Source organism: Somniosus microcephalus, unplaced genomic scaffold, assembly GCF_052327205.1.
Source record: "Somniosus microcephalus isolate GS21.2 unplaced genomic scaffold, FLI_Smic_1.0 scaffold562, whole genome shotgun sequence".
In the NCBI taxonomy this organism is placed as follows: Eukaryota; Metazoa; Chordata; class Chondrichthyes; order Squaliformes; family Somniosidae; genus Somniosus; species Somniosus microcephalus.
The window spans coordinates 1-22,795 of NW_028225749.1; the positions used below are offsets into that span (position 1 = coordinate 1).

At 56.5% G+C, this 22,795-nt stretch overlaps 2 protein-coding genes, 11 non-coding genes and 7 pseudogenes across 13 annotated transcripts; all 20 read left to right on the forward strand.

Annotated features, from left to right (window-relative positions):
- Nucleotides 1–3: 3 nt before the first annotated feature.
- Nucleotides 4–150, forward strand: LOC147081301 (U2 spliceosomal RNA; annotated as a pseudogene).
- Nucleotides 151–172: 22 nt separating this feature from the next.
- LOC147081302 (uncharacterized) lies at nucleotides 173–4,344 on the forward strand (annotated as a pseudogene).
- Nucleotides 4,345–4,505: 161 nt separating this feature from the next.
- LOC147081303 (uncharacterized) lies at nucleotides 4,506–5,717 on the forward strand. Its single transcript, XM_085980817.1, has one exon. The coding sequence runs from the start codon at nucleotides 4,506–4,508 to the stop codon at nucleotides 5,715–5,717; it is 1,212 nt and encodes a 403-aa protein (XP_085836943.1).
- A 453-nt stretch (nucleotides 5,718–6,170) lies between these two features.
- Nucleotides 6,171–6,372, forward strand: LOC147081304 (U2 spliceosomal RNA; annotated as a pseudogene).
- Nucleotides 6,373–7,010: 638 nt separating this feature from the next.
- LOC147081305 (U2 spliceosomal RNA) lies at nucleotides 7,011–7,201 on the forward strand. Its single transcript, XR_015076598.1, has one exon. It is a non-coding gene; the product is annotated as a U2 spliceosomal RNA (small nuclear RNA).
- Nucleotides 7,202–7,839: 638 nt separating this feature from the next.
- On the forward strand, nucleotides 7,840–8,030 carry LOC147081306 (U2 spliceosomal RNA). The gene has a single exon (XR_015076693.1). It is a non-coding gene; the product is annotated as a U2 spliceosomal RNA (small nuclear RNA).
- A 638-nt stretch (nucleotides 8,031–8,668) lies between these two features.
- Nucleotides 8,669–8,859, forward strand: LOC147081307 (U2 spliceosomal RNA). Its single transcript, XR_015076704.1, has one exon. It is a non-coding gene; the product is annotated as a U2 spliceosomal RNA (small nuclear RNA).
- Nucleotides 8,860–9,497: 638 nt separating this feature from the next.
- Nucleotides 9,498–9,688, forward strand: LOC147081308 (U2 spliceosomal RNA). Its single transcript, XR_015076684.1, has one exon. It is a non-coding gene; the product is annotated as a U2 spliceosomal RNA (small nuclear RNA).
- Nucleotides 9,689–10,326: 638 nt separating this feature from the next.
- On the forward strand, nucleotides 10,327–10,517 carry LOC147081309 (U2 spliceosomal RNA). The gene has a single exon (XR_015076715.1). It is a non-coding gene; the product is annotated as a U2 spliceosomal RNA (small nuclear RNA).
- Nucleotides 10,518–11,155: 638 nt separating this feature from the next.
- On the forward strand, nucleotides 11,156–11,346 carry LOC147081310 (U2 spliceosomal RNA). The gene has a single exon (XR_015076726.1). It is a non-coding gene; the product is annotated as a U2 spliceosomal RNA (small nuclear RNA).
- Nucleotides 11,347–11,984: 638 nt separating this feature from the next.
- Nucleotides 11,985–12,175, forward strand: LOC147081311 (U2 spliceosomal RNA). The gene has a single exon (XR_015076685.1). It is a non-coding gene; the product is annotated as a U2 spliceosomal RNA (small nuclear RNA).
- Nucleotides 12,176–12,813: 638 nt separating this feature from the next.
- On the forward strand, nucleotides 12,814–13,004 carry LOC147081312 (U2 spliceosomal RNA). The gene has a single exon (XR_015076604.1). It is a non-coding gene; the product is annotated as a U2 spliceosomal RNA (small nuclear RNA).
- Nucleotides 13,005–13,642: 638 nt separating this feature from the next.
- Nucleotides 13,643–13,765, forward strand: LOC147081313 (U2 spliceosomal RNA; annotated as a pseudogene).
- Nucleotides 13,766–14,441: 676 nt separating this feature from the next.
- Nucleotides 14,442–17,983, forward strand: LOC147081314 (uncharacterized; annotated as a pseudogene).
- Nucleotides 17,984–18,144: 161 nt separating this feature from the next.
- Nucleotides 18,145–19,356, forward strand: LOC147081315 (uncharacterized). Its single transcript, XM_085980804.1, has one exon. The coding sequence runs from the start codon at nucleotides 18,145–18,147 to the stop codon at nucleotides 19,354–19,356; it is 1,212 nt and encodes a 403-aa protein (XP_085836930.1).
- A 476-nt stretch (nucleotides 19,357–19,832) lies between these two features.
- LOC147081316 (U2 spliceosomal RNA) lies at nucleotides 19,833–20,033 on the forward strand (annotated as a pseudogene).
- Nucleotides 20,034–20,671: 638 nt separating this feature from the next.
- On the forward strand, nucleotides 20,672–20,824 carry LOC147081317 (U2 spliceosomal RNA; annotated as a pseudogene).
- A 12-nt stretch (nucleotides 20,825–20,836) lies between these two features.
- Nucleotides 20,837–21,021, forward strand: LOC147081318 (U2 spliceosomal RNA). Its single transcript, XR_015076690.1, has one exon. It is a non-coding gene; the product is annotated as a U2 spliceosomal RNA (small nuclear RNA).
- A 638-nt stretch (nucleotides 21,022–21,659) lies between these two features.
- LOC147081319 (U2 spliceosomal RNA) lies at nucleotides 21,660–21,850 on the forward strand. Its single transcript, XR_015076615.1, has one exon. It is a non-coding gene; the product is annotated as a U2 spliceosomal RNA (small nuclear RNA).
- Nucleotides 21,851–22,488: 638 nt separating this feature from the next.
- Nucleotides 22,489–22,679, forward strand: LOC147081320 (U2 spliceosomal RNA). Its single transcript, XR_015076626.1, has one exon. It is a non-coding gene; the product is annotated as a U2 spliceosomal RNA (small nuclear RNA).
- The last annotated feature ends 116 nt before the right edge of the window (nucleotides 22,680–22,795 follow it).

Genomic DNA, 22,795 nt, shown 5'->3' on the forward strand with positions numbered 1-22,795 from the left:
GCTATCGCTTCTCGGCCTTTTGGCTAAGATCAAGTGTAGTATCTGTTCTTATCAGTATCTGCTTGATTCTGATGCTAATTGACCTTGTGTCGCGATACTGGTGTTTCTGGTTTGGCTGCATTTTCATGCTGGCTTCGGCCTTGATCCAATCAGAGCAGAGCGATCTGCATAGATGGCGACTGAGGGAGCAGTGAGCGACGAAACCCGAGAAAGGAGCTATCGGGAGCAGAAACCGAGGCCGCCGGAGGAGGAGCGATTGCGGGAGCCCGGAGTGGAGAGCGACCTGCAGCGCGAGGTGGCGGCCGACCATGCAGCGAGGTCGAGAGCCTGCAGCGGAGAGCGATCGGCAGGCGAGAGGGCGGCCAACGAAGGAGCGAGCTCGGGAGGCCGGGGCGGAGAGCGATTGGCAGGCATAACGTCGGCCAATGAGGAAGCGAGCCCGGGACTCCAGGGTGGAGAGCGATTGGCAGGCGAGACGAGGGCCAAGCAAGCAGCAAGCTTGGCAGCCCGGGGCAGAGAGCGATTGGCAGGCGCGACGGCGGCCAATGGAACAGCGAGCTCGAGAGCCTGGAGTGACGGGCGACCTGCAAGCGAGATTGCAGCAAACCGAGGAGCGAGACAGGGAGTCCGGAACACTGTCCGAGTCACAGTGAAGAAGGTGGAGGGACAATCGCCCATCGACCGCTCCCTTTTTGTGAAGAGGATCTTGACCGGATGCTGCGGATTCCAAGTTGCGGATATCTTCGCTCTGCAGGATTTCCCCAGCAGTGGACATTTTGATGTGACGTTCAGGAACGTCGCGGCATGCCTGAAATTTCTGCAGGCAGTTAAGGAAAAGGGGAGTGAAACGCTGCTTTCAGTTATGACTGCCGAGCCTCTATTCACTCTCCCAACACAAAGAAACCGGGTGGTCACTGTACACATGTACAACCCGCACATCCCTGTGGTCGATGTGCTGACGTTCCTCGGCAGATACGTCGACAGTGTCGGGAACAGCGTTGACGTAAATGACCTGTTTGGGATCTGGACCAGCAAACGCCAGATCAAAGTAACCCTGAAAGTGGATGCCAAAGGAGCCATCCAGCACCTCCCCTCCAGCTTCGCCATCGGTGGAAGCCGGGGCTACATGGTGTACGCGGGACAACCCAGGGTGTGTCGAACCTGCGGGAGATCCGGGCACGTGGCGGCGACCTGCACTGTCACCATCTGTCGCAACTGCAAGCAGGAAGGCCACCAGACGAAGGATTGCAAGGAGAGCAAGTGCTGCAACTTGTGCGGGGAGACAGGCCATCTCTACAAGGCCTGCCCAAGGCGCAGCAGCAGCTATGCGCAGGCAATTAAAGGACCTGTCAACAAGGCCGCCTCAAAGGAGACCAGCACCGCTCCCACCGCAGAGGCCCTCACTGGAAACGACCAAACCCAGGCAACCAGCACTCAGCCTCCTCCCCAACAGCCAGAGACCATGGAAGAGGAGGCAGCTGGAGAACAACAACTGGGAGAATGGCAGGAGGTCAAACGAAAGAACAAGAAAAAAAGCCTCCCCCAAAGAGAGAGGCCGCCAAAGTCCAGGCCTGTGGAAAAAAGGCGGCACCCGCCCCAAACGGGCAACACCAGCAGCTGCTCATCTGATGAGGAAGGGCAAGAAAAGAACAGTCACCAACAACAAAAAAAGTGGCTGAGCGAAAAGAAACAAACAGGAGTGATCACCGTGCCCCAGAACACCGGTAGCAACGAAGGGCACAACGCAGCCCAGCTCCAGACCGCCGGGAGCGGCCAAGTTCCCGACGCTCCCCAGCTCCAGACCGCCGGGAGTGGCCAAGTGCCTGACGCTCCCCAGCTCCAGACCGCCGGGAGCGGCCAAGTGCCCGACGCTCCCCAGCTCCAGACCGCCGGGAGCGGCCAAGAGCCCGACGCTCCCCAGCTACAGACTGCCGGGAGCAGCCAAGTGCCCGACGCTCCCCAGCTCCAGACAACCGGGAGCAGCGGAGCGTCCACCATACCCCAGCTCCGGGAAACCGGGAGCAATGAAGCGACCGATGCACACCTGCTCCGGGAAACCGGGAGCCACGACACCACAGGCGACAGGCTGAGGGAAGAACCATCCACGAATGAGGAAGAAGACTTCTTCTCACCGCCGTCATCCCCCTGCCGGTACAGCAACCCCTCAAGAGACCAGGGCGAGTTCCTCAGCCCAGGGCAAGTACAGTCTTTCTCTAACACTGTGTGTATGCAGGTCCAGCCCCAAGGGATGGAAACAGCATAAAGGACTGCTTATTAAAATGGGACTTGAACTCTATTTAAAATTTAAAATGGGTTTAAAAATTGCAAGCATAAACGTGCGTAGCATCAAAAGCACGACGCGATGTGTTTCCACCTTGGGGTACCTTGCCAAGGTCAAGGCCGACCTACTGTTCCTGCAGGAGTGCGGCCTACCGCACTTCAGCAACTACAGGCAGTGGTCGCGATGGTGGCCCCACGGCCAATCGATATGGTCAGGAGGCAACGATTGCCGTGCCTCCGGCCTGGGTATTCTGCTGCGGGGAGGTGACTTCACCATCACCGAAGTTAAGGAGGTGGTGGGTGGCCGCCTCCTCGTAGCAGACGTACTGTACAAGAACGCCCCGCTCAGGCTGATCAATGTGTACGCCCCGGCTCTCAAGAACGAGCGGCTGGCCGTCTTCCAGCAGCTACCGCTGCTGCTGGCGACGTCCAGGCCGGTTATTCTGGGCGGTGACTTCAACTGCATCATCGATGCGGCTGGGCGATCCGGCAGAGCCGACAGCAAACTGGACGCCACGTCCAGACTCCTGATGGAAGCGGTAAAAGACGCCAAGCTGCACGACATCTTCAGCAACCCTGCAGATGGAGCGCCGCGCAGATACACCTGGTCCAGGCCAGACGGGTCTGTCCGTTCCAGGATAGACTTCCTGTTTGTGTCCCAAGCTCTCTCGGTCAGATCCACCGACGTCAAGCCGGTGTTCTTCTCTGACCACTGCCTCTTACTAGCCGACTGTCACCCACAGGAAGACCAGAAAGTAGGCAGGGGGATATGGAAGCTGAACGTGAAACTGTTGACCCCAGAAAACATTGAGGAACTCAAAAGGGATTACAAAGGTTGGAGAACCGTGAAACCCCTCTTTGATTCCCCGGCGCACTGGTGGGAAACGATCAAGACGAACATCAAGAGGTTCTTCATCCTCAAAGGTGTTCAGAAGGCGAGAGAGGGACAGAGGGAAATGTCCCGACTCCAGAAAAGCATGCAGAATCTGCTCCTGCTGCAGTCGATGGGAGTCAATGTCGGGGAGGAACTCCAAGAGGTGAAGGGCCAGCAAGCCTCGCTCTATGCCTCAGAGTCCTCCAAGATCATCTTCCGCTCCAGAGTCCGCTCCGTGGAGCAGGACGAGACGTGCTCGCGTTTCTTCTTCCAAAAGGTACACAGAGGGAGCTCTGTGATCCACAGCCTGAAGGAGGAAGACGGCTCTGTGACGTCCTCGCAGCCTGACATGCGAAGGATCAGCAAATCCTTTTATGCCGGGCTGTACGACGCGAAGCCCACAGACAGCGCGGCCTCCCAGTCTTTCCTGTCGTCTATCTCGGAGGTGCTAGACGACAGCAAGCGGGAGAGTCTGGATCACCCGCTAACTCTGGACGAGCTGACAAAGGCCGTCCGGTCCTTCGAGACGAGTAAAACTCCCGGAAGCGACGGCCTACCGGTCGAGTTGTATTCGGCTCTGTGGGACTGGATGGGCCCAGACCTGCTGGAAGTGTACGGGGGTATGCTTCTGGCTGGCAGCATGTCAGAATCGATGAGGAAAGGCATCATCACCCTCATCTACAAGCAGAAAGGGGAGAGGGAAGAAATCAGAAACTGGCGGCCCATTTCGCTGCTTAATGTGGACTACAAGATTCTGTCCAAGGTCATCGCCAACAGGGTCAAGTCTGCTCTGGAGCTGGTGATCCACCCGGATCAGACCTGTGCCGTACCCGGCAGGAAGATCTCTGATAGCCTCGCGCTACTCAGGGATACGATCGCCTACGTGCGGGACAGGGGGGTGCACACCTGCTTAATCAGCTTGGACCAGGAGAAGGCTTTCGACAGAATATCGCACACGTACATGATGGACGTGCTCTCCAAAATGGGGTTTGGGGAGGGAATCTGCAATTGGATCCAACTGCTCTACACAGACATCAGTAGCGCAGTCCTAATCAATGGGTGGGAATCAGAAAGCTTCCCGATCAAATCTGGAGTCAGGCAGGGCTGTCCTCTCTCCTCCGTCTTGTTCGTGTGTTGTATCGAACCCTTTGCCCAATCCATCAGAAGGGATTCGAGCATTGGAGGGGTGACGATCCCAGGCAGCGGAGGCACTCAGGTTAAGACCTCCCTGTACATGGATGACGTCGCCGTCTTTTGCTCGGATCCGCTGTCGGTCCGCAGACTGCTGAGCATCTGCGACCAATTTGAACTGGCCTCGGGAGCGAAAGTAAATCGCAGCAAAAGCGAGGCCATGTTCTTTGGGAACTGGGCCGACCGTTCCTTTGTCCCCTTCACCGTCAGGTCAGATTACCTGAAGGTGCTGGGAATATGGTTCGGAGCGGCTGGGGCATGCAAAAAAAACTGGGAGGAGCGTATCTCCAAGGCACGCCAGAAACTGGGAATGTGGGAGCAGCGCTCCCTGTCGATCGTGGGAAAGAACCTGGTCATCAGGTGCGAAGTGCTGTCAGTGCTGCTGTACGTGGCGCAGGTGTGGCCCATACCCCGACCCTGCGCCGCCGCAGTCACCCGAGCCGTCTTCCACTTTATCTGGAGATCGAAAATGGACCGTGTCCGGAGGGACACGATGTACAAATCTCCAGAGAAAGGGGGAAAGAACGTACCAAACGTCGCCCTCATCCTGATGGCCACCTTTGTGTGCGGCTGCATCAAACTGTGCACAGACCCTCGGTACGCAAACACCAAGTGTCACTACGTGCTGAGGTTCTACCTGACCCCGGTGTTGCGAAGGATGGGTCTGGCGACGCTGCCGCGGAACGCTCCATCCAGTTGGACCGTGCCAAACCACCTGTCCTTCGTGGAAAAGTTTTTCACGGCAAACACCTTTGACCACAAAGCTGTCAAGCAGTGGTCAGCACGAAACGTCCTCGAGACCCTACGGGAAAAGGAGATGGTAGATCCTCTCGGATGGTTCCCTGAGCAGACTGTCGAAGTCATTTGGCAGAATGCCTCATCGCCAGAACTCACAAACAAGCACCAAGACGTAGCTTGGCTGGTGGTGAGAAGGGCCCTCCCCGTCAGATCCTTCATGCACTCCCGACGTCTCTGCTCCACCGCACGCTGTCCGCGAGGAGGCTGCGCTTGGGACGAGACCGTCATCCATCTCCTTCTGGAATGTGCCTTTGCACAGAAGGTCTGGAAAGAGATGCAGTGGTCTTTGTCGAGGTTCATCCCGAGCAGCTCGGTAACACAGGACTCTGTGCTCTACGGACTGTTCCCAGGGACGCACACCGAGACAAACATCAACTGCTGCTGGAAGATCATCAACTCGGTGAAAGACGCCCTTTGGTCTGCCCGAAACTTGCTGATCTTCCAGAGCAAGGAGATGTCCACGACCGAGTGTTGCAGATTGGCACATTCCAAGGTCCGGGAGTACGTGCTGAGGGACGCACTAAAGGTTGGTGCCGCCGCCGCCAAGGCACGATGGGGAAGGGCCACAGTTTAAGGCCCTCCCGCCAGTGTAGACTGAGGGGCTGAAACCAGTGGAAAACCCCCCCCTCGGGCCGCATGACGTACAAGTGTGTTAATTGTAAAGCACTTGTAATCTGTGAATGTAAATAGAGTACCATGTACAGCATTCATGTGTATTATTAAGCCATATATAATACGGTTGGTGGATTGTAATGTAATGTATTTTGAGAAATGTTGGAATGCATCTCGGCCCCCCTTGGGCTGTATGACTGATAAAACATGTAATGAAAATGTACCTGTTTGTGTAAAGAGAGTACCATGTACTGCTTTCATCTGTAATATGATTTGTGGAGTGTATGTTGTTATATATTGAAACATGCTTTGATATATGTAATGATAAATGTAATGTAATTTGTAAATTGAGTGCCATGTGCTGAAGTTAATTTGCACTGTACCAGATGTGGACTGCATTGTCATGTACATGAACAAAGATTTTTATGAATAAAGCATATATATTGAAAAAAAAAAAAAAAAAATCTGTTCTTATCAGTTTAATATCTGATACGTCCCCTATCTGGGGACCAAATATTAAATTGATTTTTGGAACAGGGAGATGGAACAGGGGCTTGCTCCGTCCACTCCACGCATCGACCTGGTATTGCAGTGCTTCCGGGAGCGGTGCAGCTTCCCCTCTTTGGGGTGGGAAGTCGCAAAAGTCAAAAGCAGAAAAAGTTTTCGCACCACTTTCAGCCGTGCTGTCTTTCCGTTGTAGAGCCGCTCGGGCTCGCCCTTGTCGTGCCGCCGCCTTACTTTTCACCCGCTCGCTGGCCGGCCGCGCCGCAGGCTAAGCAGCCGCCTTCGGGGGTGTTTTTCGCTCTGCGTTTGCATGTCAAAATTGTGTTTTTCTTTCTTATTTGCATATGGGGACGTGCCCTGGATTTCAGGGCGGGGCCTCGCCACCTTTCCCGCTCTGCAGCTGACCTGGACCGTGCTGCACCCTGTTGGATTTCTGAGCCACTGCGCCCGCCCCCGTTGGAAAAGGAGGGGGGAGGGGACACCGCAAGCCCCGCCGGCGCGCTCCTGCGCGCCGCCCGGTTGGTTAATTGCTCGCAAAATGCAAATGCTTTCATGGCGTCATCTCCGCCGAAGGGAAGGGGGTGCCATACGGGCACGGCTTTTCGTCTGGCTTGCAAGTAAGTAAGCCCTGGCCGAAATTGCTCTCTTGCTGCAGGCCCGCCGTCGCACCTGCGCTCGGCCGACCGCGGCCAGATTGACGGAGAAGACAGAGGCCGAGGGACACTTGCGCGTCGGCGGGAGTTTACAGGCTATCGCTTCTCGGCCTTTTGGCTAAGATCAAGTGTAGTATCTGTTCTTATCAGTTTAATATCTGATACGTCCCCTATCTGGGGACCAAATATTAAATTGATTTTTGGAACAGGGAGATGGAACAGGGGCTTGCTCCGTCCACTCCACGCATCGACCTGGTATTGCAGTGCTTCCGGGAGCGGTGCAGCTTCCCCTCTTTGGGGTGGGAAGTCGCAAAAGTCAAAAGCAGAAAAAGTTTTCGCACCACTTTCAGCCGTGCTGTCTTTCCGTTGTAGAGCCGCTCGGGCTCGCCCTTGTCGTGCCGCCGCCTTACTTTTCACCCGCTCGCTGGCCGGCCGCGCCGCAGGCTAAGCAGCCGCCTTCGGGGGTGTTTTTCGCTCTGCGTTTGCATGTCAAAATTGTGTTTTTCTTTCTTATTTGCATATGGGGACGTGCCCTGGATTTCAGGGCGGGGCCTCGCCACCTTTCCCGCTCTGCAGCTGACCTGGACCGTGCTGCACCCTGTTGGATTTCTGAGCCACTGCGCCCGCCCCCGTTGGAAAAGGAGGGGGGAGGGGACACCGCAAGCCCCGCCGGCGCGCTCCTGCGCGCCGCCCGGTTGGTTAATTGCTCGCAAAATGCAAATGCTTTCATGGCGTCATCTCCGCCGAAGGGAAGGGGGTGCCATACGGGCACGGCTTTTCGTCTGGCTTGCAAGTAAGTAAGCCCTGGCCGAAATTGCTCTCTTGCTGCAGGCCCGCCGTCGCACCTGCGCTCGGCCGACCGCGGCCAGATTGACGGAGAAGACAGAGGCCGAGGGACACTTGCGCGTCGGCGGGAGTTTACAGGCTATCGCTTCTCGGCCTTTTGGCTAAGATCAAGTGTAGTATCTGTTCTTATCAGTTTAATATCTGATACGTCCCCTATCTGGGGACCAAATATTAAATTGATTTTTGGAACAGGGAGATGGAACAGGGGCTTGCTCCGTCCACTCCACGCATCGACCTGGTATTGCAGTGCTTCCGGGAGCGGTGCAGCTTCCCCTCTTTGGGGTGGGAAGTCGCAAAAGTCAAAAGCAGAAAAAGTTTTCGCACCACTTTCAGCCGTGCTGTCTTTCCGTTGTAGAGCCGCTCGGGCTCGCCCTTGTCGTGCCGCCGCCTTACTTTTCACCCGCTCGCTGGCCGGCCGCGCCGCAGGCTAAGCAGCCGCCTTCGGGGGTGTTTTTCGCTCTGCGTTTGCATGTCAAAATTGTGTTTTTCTTTCTTATTTGCATATGGGGACGTGCCCTGGATTTCAGGGCGGGGCCTCGCCACCTTTCCCGCTCTGCAGCTGACCTGGACCGTGCTGCACCCTGTTGGATTTCTGAGCCACTGCGCCCGCCCCCGTTGGAAAAGGAGGGGGGAGGGGACACCGCAAGCCCCGCCGGCGCGCTCCTGCGCGCCGCCCGGTTGGTTAATTGCTCGCAAAATGCAAATGCTTTCATGGCGTCATCTCCGCCGAAGGGAAGGGGGTGCCATACGGGCACGGCTTTTCGTCTGGCTTGCAAGTAAGTAAGCCCTGGCCGAAATTGCTCTCTTGCTGCAGGCCCGCCGTCGCACCTGCGCTCGGCCGACCGCGGCCAGATTGACGGAGAAGACAGAGGCCGAGGGACACTTGCGCGTCGGCGGGAGTTTACAGGCTATCGCTTCTCGGCCTTTTGGCTAAGATCAAGTGTAGTATCTGTTCTTATCAGTTTAATATCTGATACGTCCCCTATCTGGGGACCAAATATTAAATTGATTTTTGGAACAGGGAGATGGAACAGGGGCTTGCTCCGTCCACTCCACGCATCGACCTGGTATTGCAGTGCTTCCGGGAGCGGTGCAGCTTCCCCTCTTTGGGGTGGGAAGTCGCAAAAGTCAAAAGCAGAAAAAGTTTTCGCACCACTTTCAGCCGTGCTGTCTTTCCTTTGTAGAGCCGCTCGGGCTCGCCCTTGTCGTGCCGCCGCCTTACTTTTCACCCGCTCGCTGGCCGGCCGCGCCGCAGGCTAAGCAGCCGCCTTCGGGGGTGTTTTTCGCTCTGCGTTTGCATATCAAAATTGTGTTTTTCTTTCTTATTTGCATATGGGGACGTGCCCTGGATTTCAGGGCGGGGCCTCGCCACCTTTCCCGCTCTGCAGCTGACCTGGACCGTGCTGCACCCTGTTGGATTTCTGAGCCACTGCGCCCGCCCCCGTTGGAAAAGGAGGGGGGAGGGGACACCGCAAGCCCCGCCGGCGCGCTCCTGCGCGCCGCCCGGTTGGTTAATTGCTCGCAAAATGCAAATGCTTTCATGGCGTCATCTCCGCCGAAGGGAAGGGGGTGCCATACGGGCACGGCTTTTCGTCTGGCTTGCAAGTAAGTAAGCCCTGGCCGAAATTGCTCTCTTGCTGCAGGCCCGCCGTCGCACCTGCGCTCGGCCGACCGCGGCCAGATTGACGGAGAAGACAGAGGCCGAGGGACACTTGCGCGTCGGCGGGAGTTTACAGGCTATCGCTTCTCGGCCTTTTGGCTAAGATCAAGTGTAGTATCTGTTCTTATCAGTTTAATATCTGATACGTCCCCTATCTGGGGACCAAATATTAAATTGATTTTTGGAACAGGGAGATGGAACAGGGGCTTGCTCCGTCCACTCCACGCATCGACCTGGTATTGCAGTGCTTCCGCGAGCGGTGCAGCTTCCCCTCTTTGGGGTGGGAAGTCGCAAAAGTCAAAAGCAGAAAAAGTTTTCGCACCACTTTCAGCCGTGCTGTCTTTCCTTTGTAGAGCCGCTCGGGCTCGCCCTGGTCGTGCCGCCGCCTTACTTTTCACCCGCTCGCTGGCCGGCCGCGCCGCAGGCTAAGCAGCCGCCTTCGGGGGTGTTTTTCGCTCTGCGTTTGCATGTCAAAATTGTGTTTTTCTTTCTTATTTGCATATGGGGACGTGCCCTGGATTTCAGGGCGGGGCCTCGCCACCTTTCCCGCTCTGCAGCTGACCTGGACCGTGCTGCACCCTGTTGGATTTCTGAGCCACTGCGCCCGCCCCCGTTGGAAAAGGAGGGGGGAGGGGACACCGCAAGCCCCGCCGGCGCGCTCCTGCGCGCCGCCCGGTTGGTTAATTGCTCGCAAAATGCAAATGCTTTCATGGCGTCATCTCCGCCGAAGGGAAGGGGGTGCCATACGGGCACGGCTTTTCGTCTGGCTTGCAAGTAAGTAAGCCCTGGCCGAAATTGCTCTCTTGCTGCAGGCCCGCCGTCGCACCTGCGCTCGGCCGACCGCGGCCAGATTGACGGAGAAGACAGAGGCCGAGGGACACTTGCGCGTCGGCGGGAGTTTACAGGCTATCGCTTCTCGGCCTTTTGGCTAAGATCAAGTGTAGTATCTGTTCTTATCAGTTTAATATCTGATACGTCCCCTATCTGGGGACCAAATATTAAATTGATTTTTGGAACAGGGAGATGGAACAGGGGCTTGCTCCGTCCACTCCACGCATCGACCTGGTATTGCAGTGCTTCCGGGAGCGGTGCAGCTTCCCCTCTTTGGGGTGGGAAGTCGCAAAAGTCAAAAGCAGAAAAAGTTTTCGCACCACTTTCAGCCGTGCTGTCTTTCCGTTGTAGAGCCGCTCGGGCTCGCCCTTGTCGTGCCGCCGCCTTACTTTTCACCCGCTCGCTGGCCGGCCGCGCCGCAGGCTAAGCAGCCGCCTTCGGGGATGTTTTTCGCTCTGCGTTTGCATGTCAAAATTGTGTTTTTCTTTCTTATTTGCATATGGGGACGTGCCCTGGATTTCAGGGCGGGGCCTCGCCACCTTTCCCGCTCTGCAGCTGACCTGGACCGTGCTGCACCCTGTTGGATTTCTGAGCCACTGCGCCCGCCCCCGTTGGAAAAGGAGGGGGGAGGGGACACCGCAAGCCCCGCCGGCGCGCTCCTGCGCGCCGCCCGGTTGGTTAATTGCTCGCAAAATGCAAATGCTTTCATGGCGTCATCTCCGCCGAAGGGAAGGGGGTGCCATACGGGCACGGCTTTTCGTCTGGCTTGCAAGTAAGTAAGCCCTGGCCGAAATTGCTCTCTTGCTGCAGGCCCGCCGTCGCACCTGCGCTCGGCCGACCGCGGCCAGATTGACGGAGAAGACAGAGGCCGAGGGACACTTGCGCGTCGGCGGGAGTTTACAGGCTATCGCTTCTCGGCCTTTTGGCTAAGATCAAGTGTAGTATCTGTTCTTATCAGTTTAATATCTGATACGTCCCCTATCTGGGGACCAAATATTAAATTGATTTTTGGAACAGGGAGATGGAACAGGGGCTTGCTCCGTCCACTCCACGCATCGACCTGGTATTGCAGTGCTTCCGGGAGCGGTGCAGCTTCCCCTCTTTGGGGTGGGAAGTCGCAAAAGTCAAAAGCAGAAAAAGTTTTCGCACCACTTTCAGCCGTGCTGTCTTTCCTTTGTAGAGCCGCTCGGGCTCGCCCTTGTCGTGCCGCCGCCTTACTTTTCACCCGCTCGCTGGCCGGCCGCGCCGCAGGCTAAGCAGCCGCCTTCGGGGGTGTTTTTCGCTCTGCGTTTGCATGTCAAAATTGTGTTTTTCTTTCTTATTTGCATATGGGGACGTGCCCTGGATTTCAGGGCGGGGCCTCGCCACCTTTCCCGCTCTGCAGCTGACCTGGACCGTGCTGCACCCTGTTGGATTTCTGAGCCACTGCGCCCGCCCCCGTTGGAAAAGGAGGGGGGAGGGGACACCGCAAGCCCCGCCGGCGCGCTCCTGCGCGCCGCCCGGTTGGTTAATTGCTCGCAAAATGCAAATGCTTTCATGGCGTCATCTCCGCCGAAGGGAAGGGGGTGCCATACGGGCACGGCTTTTCGTCTGGCTTGCAAGTAAGTAAGCCCTGGCCGAAATTGCTCTCTTGCTGCAGGCCCGCCGTCGCACCTGCGCTCGGCCGACCGCGGCCAGATTGACGGAGAAGACAGAGGCCGAGGGACACTTGCGCGTCGGCGGGAGTTTACAGGCTATCGCTTCTCGGCCTTTTGGCTAAGATCAAGTGTAGTATCTGTTCTTATCAGTTTAATATCTGATACGTCCCCTATCTGGGGACCAAATATTAAATTGATTTTTGGAACAGGGAGATGGAACAGGGGCTTGCTCCGTCCACTCCACGCATCGACCTGGTATTGCAGTGCTTCCGCGAGCGGTGCAGCTTCCCCTCTTTGGGGTGGGAAGTCGCAAAAGTCAAAAGCAGAAAAAGTTTTCGCACCACTTTCAGCCGTGCTGTCTTTCCGTTGTAGAGCCGCTCGGGCTCGCCCTTGTCGTGCCGCCGCCTTACTTTTCACCCGCTCGCTGGCCGGCCGCGCCGCAGGCTAAGCAGCCGCCTTCGGGGGTGTTTTTCGCTCTGCGTTTGCATGTCAAAATTGTGTTTTTCTTTCTTATTTGCATATGGGGACGTGCCCTGGATTTCAGGGCGGGGCCTCGCCACCTTTCCCGCTCTGCAGCTGACCTGGACCGTGCTGCACCCTGTTGGATTTCTGAGCCACTGCGCCCGCCCCCGTTGGAAAAGGAGGGGGGAGGGGACACCGCAAGCCCCGCCGGCGCGCTCCTGCGCGCCGCCCGGTTGGTTAATTGCTCGCAAAATGCAAATGCTTTCATGGCGTCATCTCCGCCGAAGGGAAGGGGGTGCCATACGGGCACGGCTTTTCGTCTGGCTTGCAAGTAAGTAAGCCCTGGCCGAAATTGCTCTCTTGCTGCAGGCCCGCCGTCGCACCTGCGCTCGGCCGACCGCGGCCAGATTGACGGAGAAGACAGAGGCCGAGGGACACTTGCGCGTCGGCGGGAGTTTACAGGCTATCGCTTCTCGGCCTTTTGGCTAAGATCAAGTGTAGTATCTGTTCTTATCAGTTTAATATCTGATACGTCCCCTATCTGGGGACCAAATATTAAATTGATTTTTGGAACAGGGAGATGGAACAGGGGCTTGCTCCGTCCACTCCACGCATCGACCTGGTATTGCAGTGCTTCCGGGAGCGGTGCAGCTTCCCCTCTTTGGGGTGGGAAGTCGCAAAAGTCAAAAGCAGAAAAAGTTTTCGCACCACTTTCAGCCGTGCTGTCTTTCCGTTGTAGAGCCGCTCGGGCTCGCCCTTGTCGTGCCGCCGCCTTACTTTTCACCCGCTCGCTGGCCGGCCGCGCCGCAGGCTAAGCAGCCGCCTTCGGGGGTGTTTTTCGCTCTGCGTTTGCATGTCAAAATTGTGTTTTTCTTTCTTATTTGCATATGGGGACGTGCCCTGGATTTCAGGGCGGGGCCTCGCCACCTTTCCCGCTCTGCAGCTGACCTGGACCGTGCTGCACCCTGTTGGATTTCTGAGCCACTGCGCCCGCCCCCGTTGGAAAAGGAGGGGGGAGGGGACACCGCAAGCCCCGCCGGCGCGCTCCTGCGCGCCGCCCGGTTGGTTAATTGCTCGCAAAATGCAAATGCTTTCATGGCGTCATCTCCGCCGAAGGGAAGGGGGTGCCATACGGGCACGGCTTTTCGTCTGGCTTGCAAGTAAGTAAGCCCTGGCCGAAATTGCTCTCTTGCTGCAGGCCCGCCGTCGCACCTGCGCTCGGCCGACCGCGGCCAGATTGACGGAGAAGACAGAGGCCGAGGGACACTTGCGCGTCGGCGGGAGTTTACAGGCTATCGCTTCTCGGCCTTTTGGCTAAGATCAAGTGTAGTATCTGTTCTTATCAGTATTTGCTTGATTCTGATGCTAATTGACCTTGTGTCGCGATACTGGTGTTTCTGGTTTGGCTGCATTTTCATGCTGGCTTCGGCCTTGATCCAATCAGAGCAGAGCGATCTGCATAGATGGCGACTGAGGGAGCAGTGAGCGACGAAACCCGAGAAAGGAGCTATCGGGAGCAGAAACCGAGGCCGCCGGAGGAGGAGCGATTGCGGGAGCCCGGAGTGGAGAGCGACCTGCAGCGCGAGGTGGCGGCCGACCATGCAGCGAGGTCGAGAGCCTGCAGCGGAGAGCGATCGGCAGGCGAGAGGGCGGCCAACGAAGGAGCGAGCTCGGGAGGCCGGGGCGGAGAGCGATTGGCAGGCATAACGTCGGCCAATGAGGAAGCGAGCCCGGGACTCCAGGGTGGAGAGCGATTGGCAGGCGAGACGAGGGCCAAGCAAGCAGCAAGCTTGGCAGCCCGGGGCAGAGAGCGATTGGCAGGCGCGACGGCGGCCAATGGAACAGCGAGCTCGAGAGCCTGGAGTGACGGGCGACCTGCAAGCGAGATTGCAGCAAACCGAGGAGCGAGACAGGGAGTCCGGAACACTGTCCGAGTCACAGTGAAGAAGGTGGAGGGACAATCGCCCATCGACCGCTCCCTTTTTGTGAAGAGGATCTTGACCGGATGCTGCGGATTCCAAGTTGCGGATATCTTCGCTCTGCAGGATTTCCCCAGCAGTGGACATTTTGATGTGACGTTCAGGAACGTCGCGGCATGCCTGAAATTTCTGCAGGCAGTTAAGGAAAAGGGGAGTGAAACGCTGCTTTCAGTTATGACTGCCGAGCCTCTATTCACTCTCCCAACACAAAGAAACCGGGTGGTCACTGTACACATGTACAACCCGCACATCCCTGTGGTCGATGTGCTGACGTTCCTCGGCAGATACGTCGACAGTGTCGGGAACAGCGTTGACGTAAATGACCTGTTTGGGATCTGGACCAGCAAACGCCAGATCAAAGTAACCCTGAAAGTGGATGCCAAAGGAGCCATCCAGCACCTCCCCTCCAGCTTCGCCATCGGTGGAAGCCGGGGCTACATGGTGTACGCGGGACAACCCAGGGTGTGTCGAACCTGCGGGAGATCCGGGCACGTGGCGGCGACCTGCACTGTCACCATCTGTCGCAACTGCAAGCAGGAAGGCCACCAGACGAAGGATTGCAAGGAGAGCAAGTGCTGCAACTTGTGCGGGGAGACAGGCCATCTCTACAAGGCCTGCCCAAGGCGCAGCAGCAGCTATGCGCAGGCAATTAAAGGACCTGTCAACAAGGCCGCCTCAAAGGAGACCAGCACCGCTCCCACCGCAGAGGCCCTCACTGGAAACGACCAAACCCAGGCAACCAGCACTCAGCCTCCTCCCCAACAGCCAGAGACCATGGAAGAGGAGGCAGCTGGAGAACAACAACTGGGAGAATGGCAGGAGGTCAAACGAAAGAACAAGAAAAAAAGCCTCCCCCAAAGAGAGAGGCCGCCAAAGTCCAGGCCTGTGGAAAAAAGGCGGCACCCGCCCCAAACGGGCAACACCAGCAGCTGCTCATCTGATGAGGAAGGGCAAGAAAAGAACAGTCACCAACAACAAAAAAAGTGGCTGAGCGAAAAGAAACAAACAGGAGTGATCACCGTGCCCCAGAACACCGGTAGCAACGAAGGGCACAACGCAGCCCAGCTCCAGACCGCCGGGAGCGGCCAAGTTCCCGACGCTCCCCAGCTCCAGACCGCCGGGAGTGGCCAAGTGCCTGACGCTCCCCAGCTCCAGACCGCCGGGAGCGGCCAAGTGCCCGACGCTCCCCAGCTCCAGACCGCCGGGAGCGGCCAAGAGCCCGACGCTCCCCAGCTACAGACTGCCGGGAGCAGCCAAGTGCCCGACGCTCCCCAGCTCCAGACAACCGGGAGCAGCGGAGCGTCCACCATACCCCAGCTCCGGGAAACCGGGAGCAATGAAGCGACCGATGCACACCTGCTCCGGGAAACCGGGAGCCACGACACCACAGGCGACAGGCTGAGGGAAGAACCATCCACGAATGAGGAAGAAGACTTCTTCTCACCGCCGTCATCCCCCTGCCGGTACAGCAACCCCTCAAGAGACCAGGGCGAGTTCCTCAGCCCAGGGCAAGTACAGTCTTTCTCTAACACTGTGTGTATGCAGGTCCAGCCCCAAGGGATGGAAACAGCATAAAGGACTGCTTATTAAAATGGGACTTGAACTCTATTTAAAATTTAAAATGGGTTTAAAAATTGCAAGCATAAACGTGCGTAGCATCAAAAGCACGACGCGATGTGTTTCCACCTTGGGGTACCTTGCCAAGGTCAAGGCCGACCTACTGTTCCTGCAGGAGTGCGGCCTACCGCACTTCAGCAACTACAGGCAGTGGTCGCGATGGTGGCCCCACGGCCAATCGATATGGTCAGGAGGCAACGATTGCCGTGCCTCCGGCCTGGGTATTCTGCTGCGGGGAGGTGACTTCACCATCACCGAAGTTAAGGAGGTGGTGGGTGGCCGCCTCCTCGTAGCAGACGTACTGTACAAGAACGCCCCGCTCAGGCTGATCAATGTGTACGCCCCGGCTCTCAAGAACGAGCGGCTGGCCGTCTTCCAGCAGCTACCGCTGCTGCTGGCGACGTCCAGGCCGGTTATTCTGGGCGGTGACTTCAACTGCATCATCGATGCGGCTGGGCGATCCGGCAGAGCCGACAGCAAACTGGACGCCACGTCCAGACTCCTGATGGAAGCGGTAAAAGACGCCAAGCTGCACGACATCTTCAGCAACCCTGCAGATGGAGCGCCGCGCAGATACACCTGGTCCAGGCCAGACGGGTCTGTCCGTTCCAGGATAGACTTCCTGTTTGTGTCCCAAGCTCTCTCGGTCAGATCCACCGACGTCAAGCCGGTGTTCTTCTCTGACCACTGCCTCTTACTAGCCGACTGTCACCCACAGGAAGACCAGAAAGTAGGCAGGGGGATATGGAAGCTGAACGTGAAACTGTTGACCCCAGAAAACATTGAGGAACTCAAAAGGGATTACAAAGGTTGGAGAACCGTGAAACCCCTCTTTGATTCCCCGGCGCACTGGTGGGAAACGATCAAGACGAACATCAAGAGGTTCTTCATCCTCAAAGGTGTTCAGAAGGCGAGAGAGGGACAGAGGGAAATGTCCCGACTCCAGAAAAGCATGCAGAATCTGCTCCTGCTGCAGTCGATGGGAGTCAATGTCGGGGAGGAACTCCAAGAGGTGAAGGGCCAGCAAGCCTCGCTCTATGCCTCAGAGTCCTCCAAGATCATCTTCCGCTCCAGAGTCCGCTCCGTGGAGCAGGACGAGACGTGCTCGCGTTTCTTCTTCCAAAAGGTACACAGAGGGAGCTCTGTGATCCACAGCCTGAAGGAGGAAGACGGCTCTGTGACGTCCTCGCAGCCTGACATGCGAAGGATCAGCAAATCCTTTTATGCCGGGCTGTACGACGCGAAGCCCACAGACAGCGCGGCCTCCCAGTCTTTCCTGTCGTCTATCTCGGAGGTGCTAGACGACAGCAAGCGGGAGAGTCTGGATCACCCGCTAACTCTGGACGAGCTGACAAAGGCCGTCCGGTCCTTCGAGACGAGTAAAACTCCCGGAAGCGACGGCCTACCGGTCGAGTTGTATTCGGCTCTGTGGGACTGGATGGGCCCAGACCTGCTGGAAGTGTACGGGGGTATGCTTCTGGCTGGCAGCATGTCAGAATCGATGAGGAAAGGCATCATCACCCTCATCTACAAGCAGAAAGGGGAGAGGGAAGAAATCAGAAACTGGCGGCCCATTTCGCTGCTTAATGTGGACTACAAGATTCTGTCCAAGGTCATCGCCAACAGGGTCAAGTCTGCTCTGGAGCTGGTGATCCACCCGGATCAGACCTGTGCCGTACCCGGCAGGAAGATCTCTGATAGCCTCGCGCTACTCAGGGATACGATCGCCTACGTGCGGGACAGGGGGGTGCACACCTGCTTAATCAGCTTGGACCAGGAGAAGGCTTTCGACAGAATATCGCACACGTACATGATGGACGTGCTCTCCAAAATGGGGTTTGGGGAGGGAATCTGCAATTGGATCCAACTGCTCTACACAGACATCAGTAGCGCAGTCCTAATCAATGGGTGGGAATCAGAAAGCTTCCCGATCAAATCTGGAGTCAGGCAGGGCTGTCCTCTCTCCTCCGTCTTGTTCGTGTGTTGTATCGAACCCTTTGCCCAATCCATCAGAAGGGATTCGAGCATTGGAGGGGTGACGATCCCAGGCAGCGGAGGCACTCAGGTTAAGACCTCCCTGTACATGGATGACGTCGCCGTCTTTTGCTCGGATCCGCTGTCGGTCCGCAGACTGCTGAGCATCTGCGACCAATTTGAACTGGCCTCGGGAGCGAAAGTAAATCGCAGCAAAAGCGAGGCCATGTTCTTTGGGAACTGGGCCGACCGTTCCTTTGTCCCCTTCACCGTCAGGTCAGATTACCTGAAGGTGCTGGGAATATGGTTCGGAGCGGCTGGGGCATGCAAAAAAAACTGGGAGGAGCGTATCTCCAAGGCACGCCAGAAACTGGGAATGTGGGAGCAGCGCTCCCTGTCGATCGTGGGAAAGAACCTGGTCATCAGGTGCGAAGTGCTGTCAGTGCTGCTGTACGTGGCGCAGGTGTGGCCCATACCCCGACCCTGCGCCGCCGCAGTCACCCGAGCCGTCTTCCACTTTATCTGGAGATCGAAAATGGACCGTGTCCGGAGGGACACGATGTACAAATCTCCAGAGAAAGGGGGAAAGAACGTACCAAACGTCGCCCTCATCCTGATGGCCACCTTTGTGTGCGGCTGCATCAAACTGTGCACAGACCCTCGGTACGCAAACACCAAGTGTCACTACGTGCTGAGGTTCTACCTGACCCCGGTGTTGCGAAGGATGGGTCTGGCGACGCTGCCGCGGAACGCTCCATCCAGTTGGACCGTGCCAAACCACCTGTCCTTCGTGGAAAAGTTTTTCACGGCAAACACCTTTGACCACAAAGCTGTCAAGCAGTGGTCAGCACGAAACGTCCTCGAGACCCTACGGGAAAAGGAGATGGTAGATCCTCTCGGATGGTTCCCTGAGCAGACTGTCGAAGTCATTTGGCAGAATGCCTCATCGCCAGAACTCACAAACAAGCACCAAGACGTAGCTTGGCTGGTGGTGAGAAGGGCCCTCCCCGTCAGATCCTTCATGCACTCCCGACGTCTCTGCTCCACCGCACGCTGTCCGCGAGGAGGCTGCGCTTGGGACGAGACCGTCATCCATCTCCTTCTGGAATGTGCCTTTGCACAGAAGGTCTGGAAAGAGATGCAGTGGTCTTTGTCGAGGTTCATCCCGAGCAGCTCGGTAACACAGGACTCTGTGCTCTACGGACTGTTCCCAGGGACGCACACCGAGACAAACATCAACTGCTGCTGGAAGATCATCAACTCGGTGAAAGACGCCCTTTGGTCTGCCCGAAACTTGCTGATCTTCCAGAGCAAGGAGATGTCCACGACCGAGTGTTGCAGATTGGCACATTCCAAGGTCCGGGAGTACGTGCTGAGGGACGCACTAAAGGTTGGTGCCGCCGCCGCCAAGGCACGATGGGGAAGGGCCACAGTTTAAGGCCCTCCCGCCAGTGTAGACTGAGGGGCTGAAACCAGTGGAAAACCCCCCCCTCGGGCCGCATGACGTACAAGTGTGTTAATTGTAAAGCACTTGTAATCTGTGAATGTAAATAGAGTACCATGTACAGCATTCATGTGTATTATTAAGCCATATATAATACGGTTGGTGGATTGTAATGTAATGTATTTTGAGAAATGTTGGAATGCATCTCGGCCCCCCTTGGGCTGTATGACTGATAAAACATGTAATGAAAATGTACCTGTTTGTGTAAAGAGAGTACCATGTACTGCTTTCATCTGTAATATGATTTGTGGAGTGTATGTTGTTATATATTGAAACATGCTTTGATATATGTAATGATAAATGTAATGTAATTTGTAAATTGAGTGCCATGTGCTGAAGTTAATTTGCACTGTACCAGATGTGGACTGCATTGTCATGTACATGAACAAAGATTTTTATGAATAAAGCATATATATTGAAAAAAAAAAAAAAAAAAAAAAAAAAAAAAAAAAAAAAAATCTGTTCTTATCAGTTTAATATCTGATACGTCCCCTATCTGGGGACCAAATATTAAATTGATTTTTGGAACAGGGAGATGGAACAGGGGCTTGCTCCGTCCACTCCACGCATCGACCTGGTATTGCAGTGCTTCCGGGAGCGGTGCAGCTTCCCCTCTTTGGGGTGGGAAGTCGCAAAAGTCAAAAGCAGAAAAAGTTTTCGCACCACTTTCAGCCGTGCTGTCTTTCCTTTGTAGAGCCGCTCGGGCTCGCCCTTGTCGTGCCGCCGCCTTACTTTTCACCCGCTCGCTGGCCGGCCGCGCCGCAGGCTAAGCAGCCGCCTTCGGGGGTGTTTTTCGCTCTGCGTTTGCATGTCAAAATTGTGTTTTTCTTTCTTATTTGCATATGGGGACGTGCCCTGGATTTCAGGGCGGGGCCTCGCCACCTTTCCCGCTCTGCAGCTGACCTGGACCGTGCTGCACCCTGTTGGATTTCTGAGCCACTGCGCCCGCCCCCGTTGGAAAAGGAGGGGGGAGGGGACACCGCAAGCCCCGCCGGCGCGCTCCTGCGCGCCGCCCGGTTGGTTAATTGCTCGCAAAATGCAAATGCTTTCATGGCGTCATCTCCGCCGAAGGGAAGGGGGTGCCATACGGGCACGGCTTTTCGTCTGGCTTGCAAGTAAGTAAGCCCTGGCCGAAATTGCTCTCTTGCTGCAGGCCCGCCGTCGCACCTGCGCTCGGCCGACCGCGGCCAGATTGACGGAGAAGACAGAGGCCGAGGGACACTTGCGCGTCGGCGGGAGTTTACAGGCTATCGCTTCTCGGCCTTTTGGCTAAGATCAAGTGTAGTATCTGTTCTTATCAGTTTATGATAAATGTAATGTAATTTGTAAATTGAGTGCCATGTGCTGAAGTTAATTTGCACTGTACCAGATGTGGACTGCATTGTCATGTACATGAACAAAGATTTTTATGAATAAAGCATATATATTGAAAAAAAAAAAAAAAAATCTGTTCTTATCAGTTTAATATCTGATACGTCCCCTATCTGGGGACCAAATATTAAATTGATTTTTGGAACAGGGAGATGGAACAGGGGCTTGCTCCGTCCACTCCACGCATCGACCTGGTATTGCAGTGCTTCCGGGAGCGGTGCAGCTTCCCCTCTTTGGGGTGGGAAGTCGCAAAAGTCAAAAGCAGAAAAAGTTTTCGCACCACTTTCAGCCGTGCTGTCTTTCCTTTGTAGAGCCGCTCGGGCTCGCCCTTGTCGTGCCGCCGCCTTACTTTTCACCCGCTCGCTGGCCGGCCGCGCCGCAGGCTAAGCAGCCGCCTTCGGGGGTGTTTTTCGCTCTGCGTTTGCATGTCAAAATTGTGTTTTTCTTTCTTATTTGCATATGGGGACGTGCCCTGGATTTCAGGGCGGGGCCTCGCCACCTTTCCCGCTCTGCAGCTGACCTGGACCGTGCTGCACCCTGTTGGATTTCTGAGCCACTGCGCCCGCCCCCGTTGGAAAAGGAGGGGGGAGGGGACACCGCAAGCCCCGCCGGCGCGCTCCTGCGCGCCGCCCGGTTGGTTAATTGCTCGCAAAATGCAAATGCTTTCATGGCGTCATCTCCGCCGAAGGGAAGGGGGTGCCATACGGGCACGGCTTTTCGTCTGGCTTGCAAGTAAGTAAGCCCTGGCCGAAATTGCTCTCTTGCTGCAGGCCCGCCGTCGCACCTGCGCTCGGCCGACCGCGGCCAGATTGACGGAGAAGACAGAGGCCGAGGGACACTTGCGCGTCGGCGGGAGTTTACAGGCTATCGCTTCTCGGCCTTTTGGCTAAGATCAAGTGTAGTATCTGTTCTTATCAGTTTAATATCTGATACGTCCCCTATCTGGGGACCAAATATTAAATTGATTTTTGGAACAGGGAGATGGAACAGGGGCTTGCTCCGTCCACTCCACGCATCGACCTGGTATTGCAGTGCTTCCGGGAGCGGTGCAGCTTCCCCTCTTTGGGGTGGGAAGTCGCAAAAGTCAAAAGCAGAAAAAGTTTTCGCACCACTTTCAGCCGTGCTGTCTTTCCTTTGTAGAGCCGCTCGGGCTCGCCCTTGTCGTGCCGCCGCCTTACTTTTCACCCGCTCGCTGGCCGGCCGCGCCGCAGGCTAAGCAGCCGCCTTCGGGGGTGTTTTTCGCTCTGCGTTTGCATGTCAAAATTGTGTTTTTCTTTCTTATTTGCATATGGGGACGTGCCCTGGATTTCAGGGCGGGGCCTCGCCACCTTTCCCGCTCTGCAGCTGACCTGGACCGTGCTGCACCCTGTTGGATTTCTGAGCCACTGCGCCCGCCCCCGTTGGAAAAGGAGGGGGGAGGGGACACCGCAAGCCCCGCCGGCGCGCTCCTGCGCGCCGCCCGGTTGGTTAATTGCTCGCAAAATGCAAATGCTTTCATGGCGTCATCTCCGCCGAAGGGAAGGGGGTGCCATACGGGCACGGCTTTTCGTCTGGCTTGCAAGTAAGTAAGCCCTGGCCGAAATTGCTCTCTTGCTGCAGGCCCGCCGTCGCACCTGCGCTCGGCCGACCGCGGCCAGATTGACGGAGAAGACAGAGGCCGAGGGACACTTGCGCGTCGGCGGGAGTTTACAGGCTATCGCTTCTCGGCCTTTTGGCTAAGATCAAGTGTAGTATCTGTTCTTATCAGTTTAATATCTGATACGTCCCCTATCTGGGGACCAAATATTAAATTGATTTTTGGAACAGGGAGATGGAACAGGGGCTTGCTCCGTCCACTCCACGCATCGACCTGGTATTGCAGTGCTTCCGGGAGCGGTGCAGCTTCCCCTCTTTGGGGTGGGAAGTCGCAAAAGTCAAAAGCAGAAAAAGTTTTCGCACCACTTTCAGCCGTGCTGTCTTTCCTTTGTAGAGCCGCTCGGGCTCGCCCTTGTCGTGCCGCCGC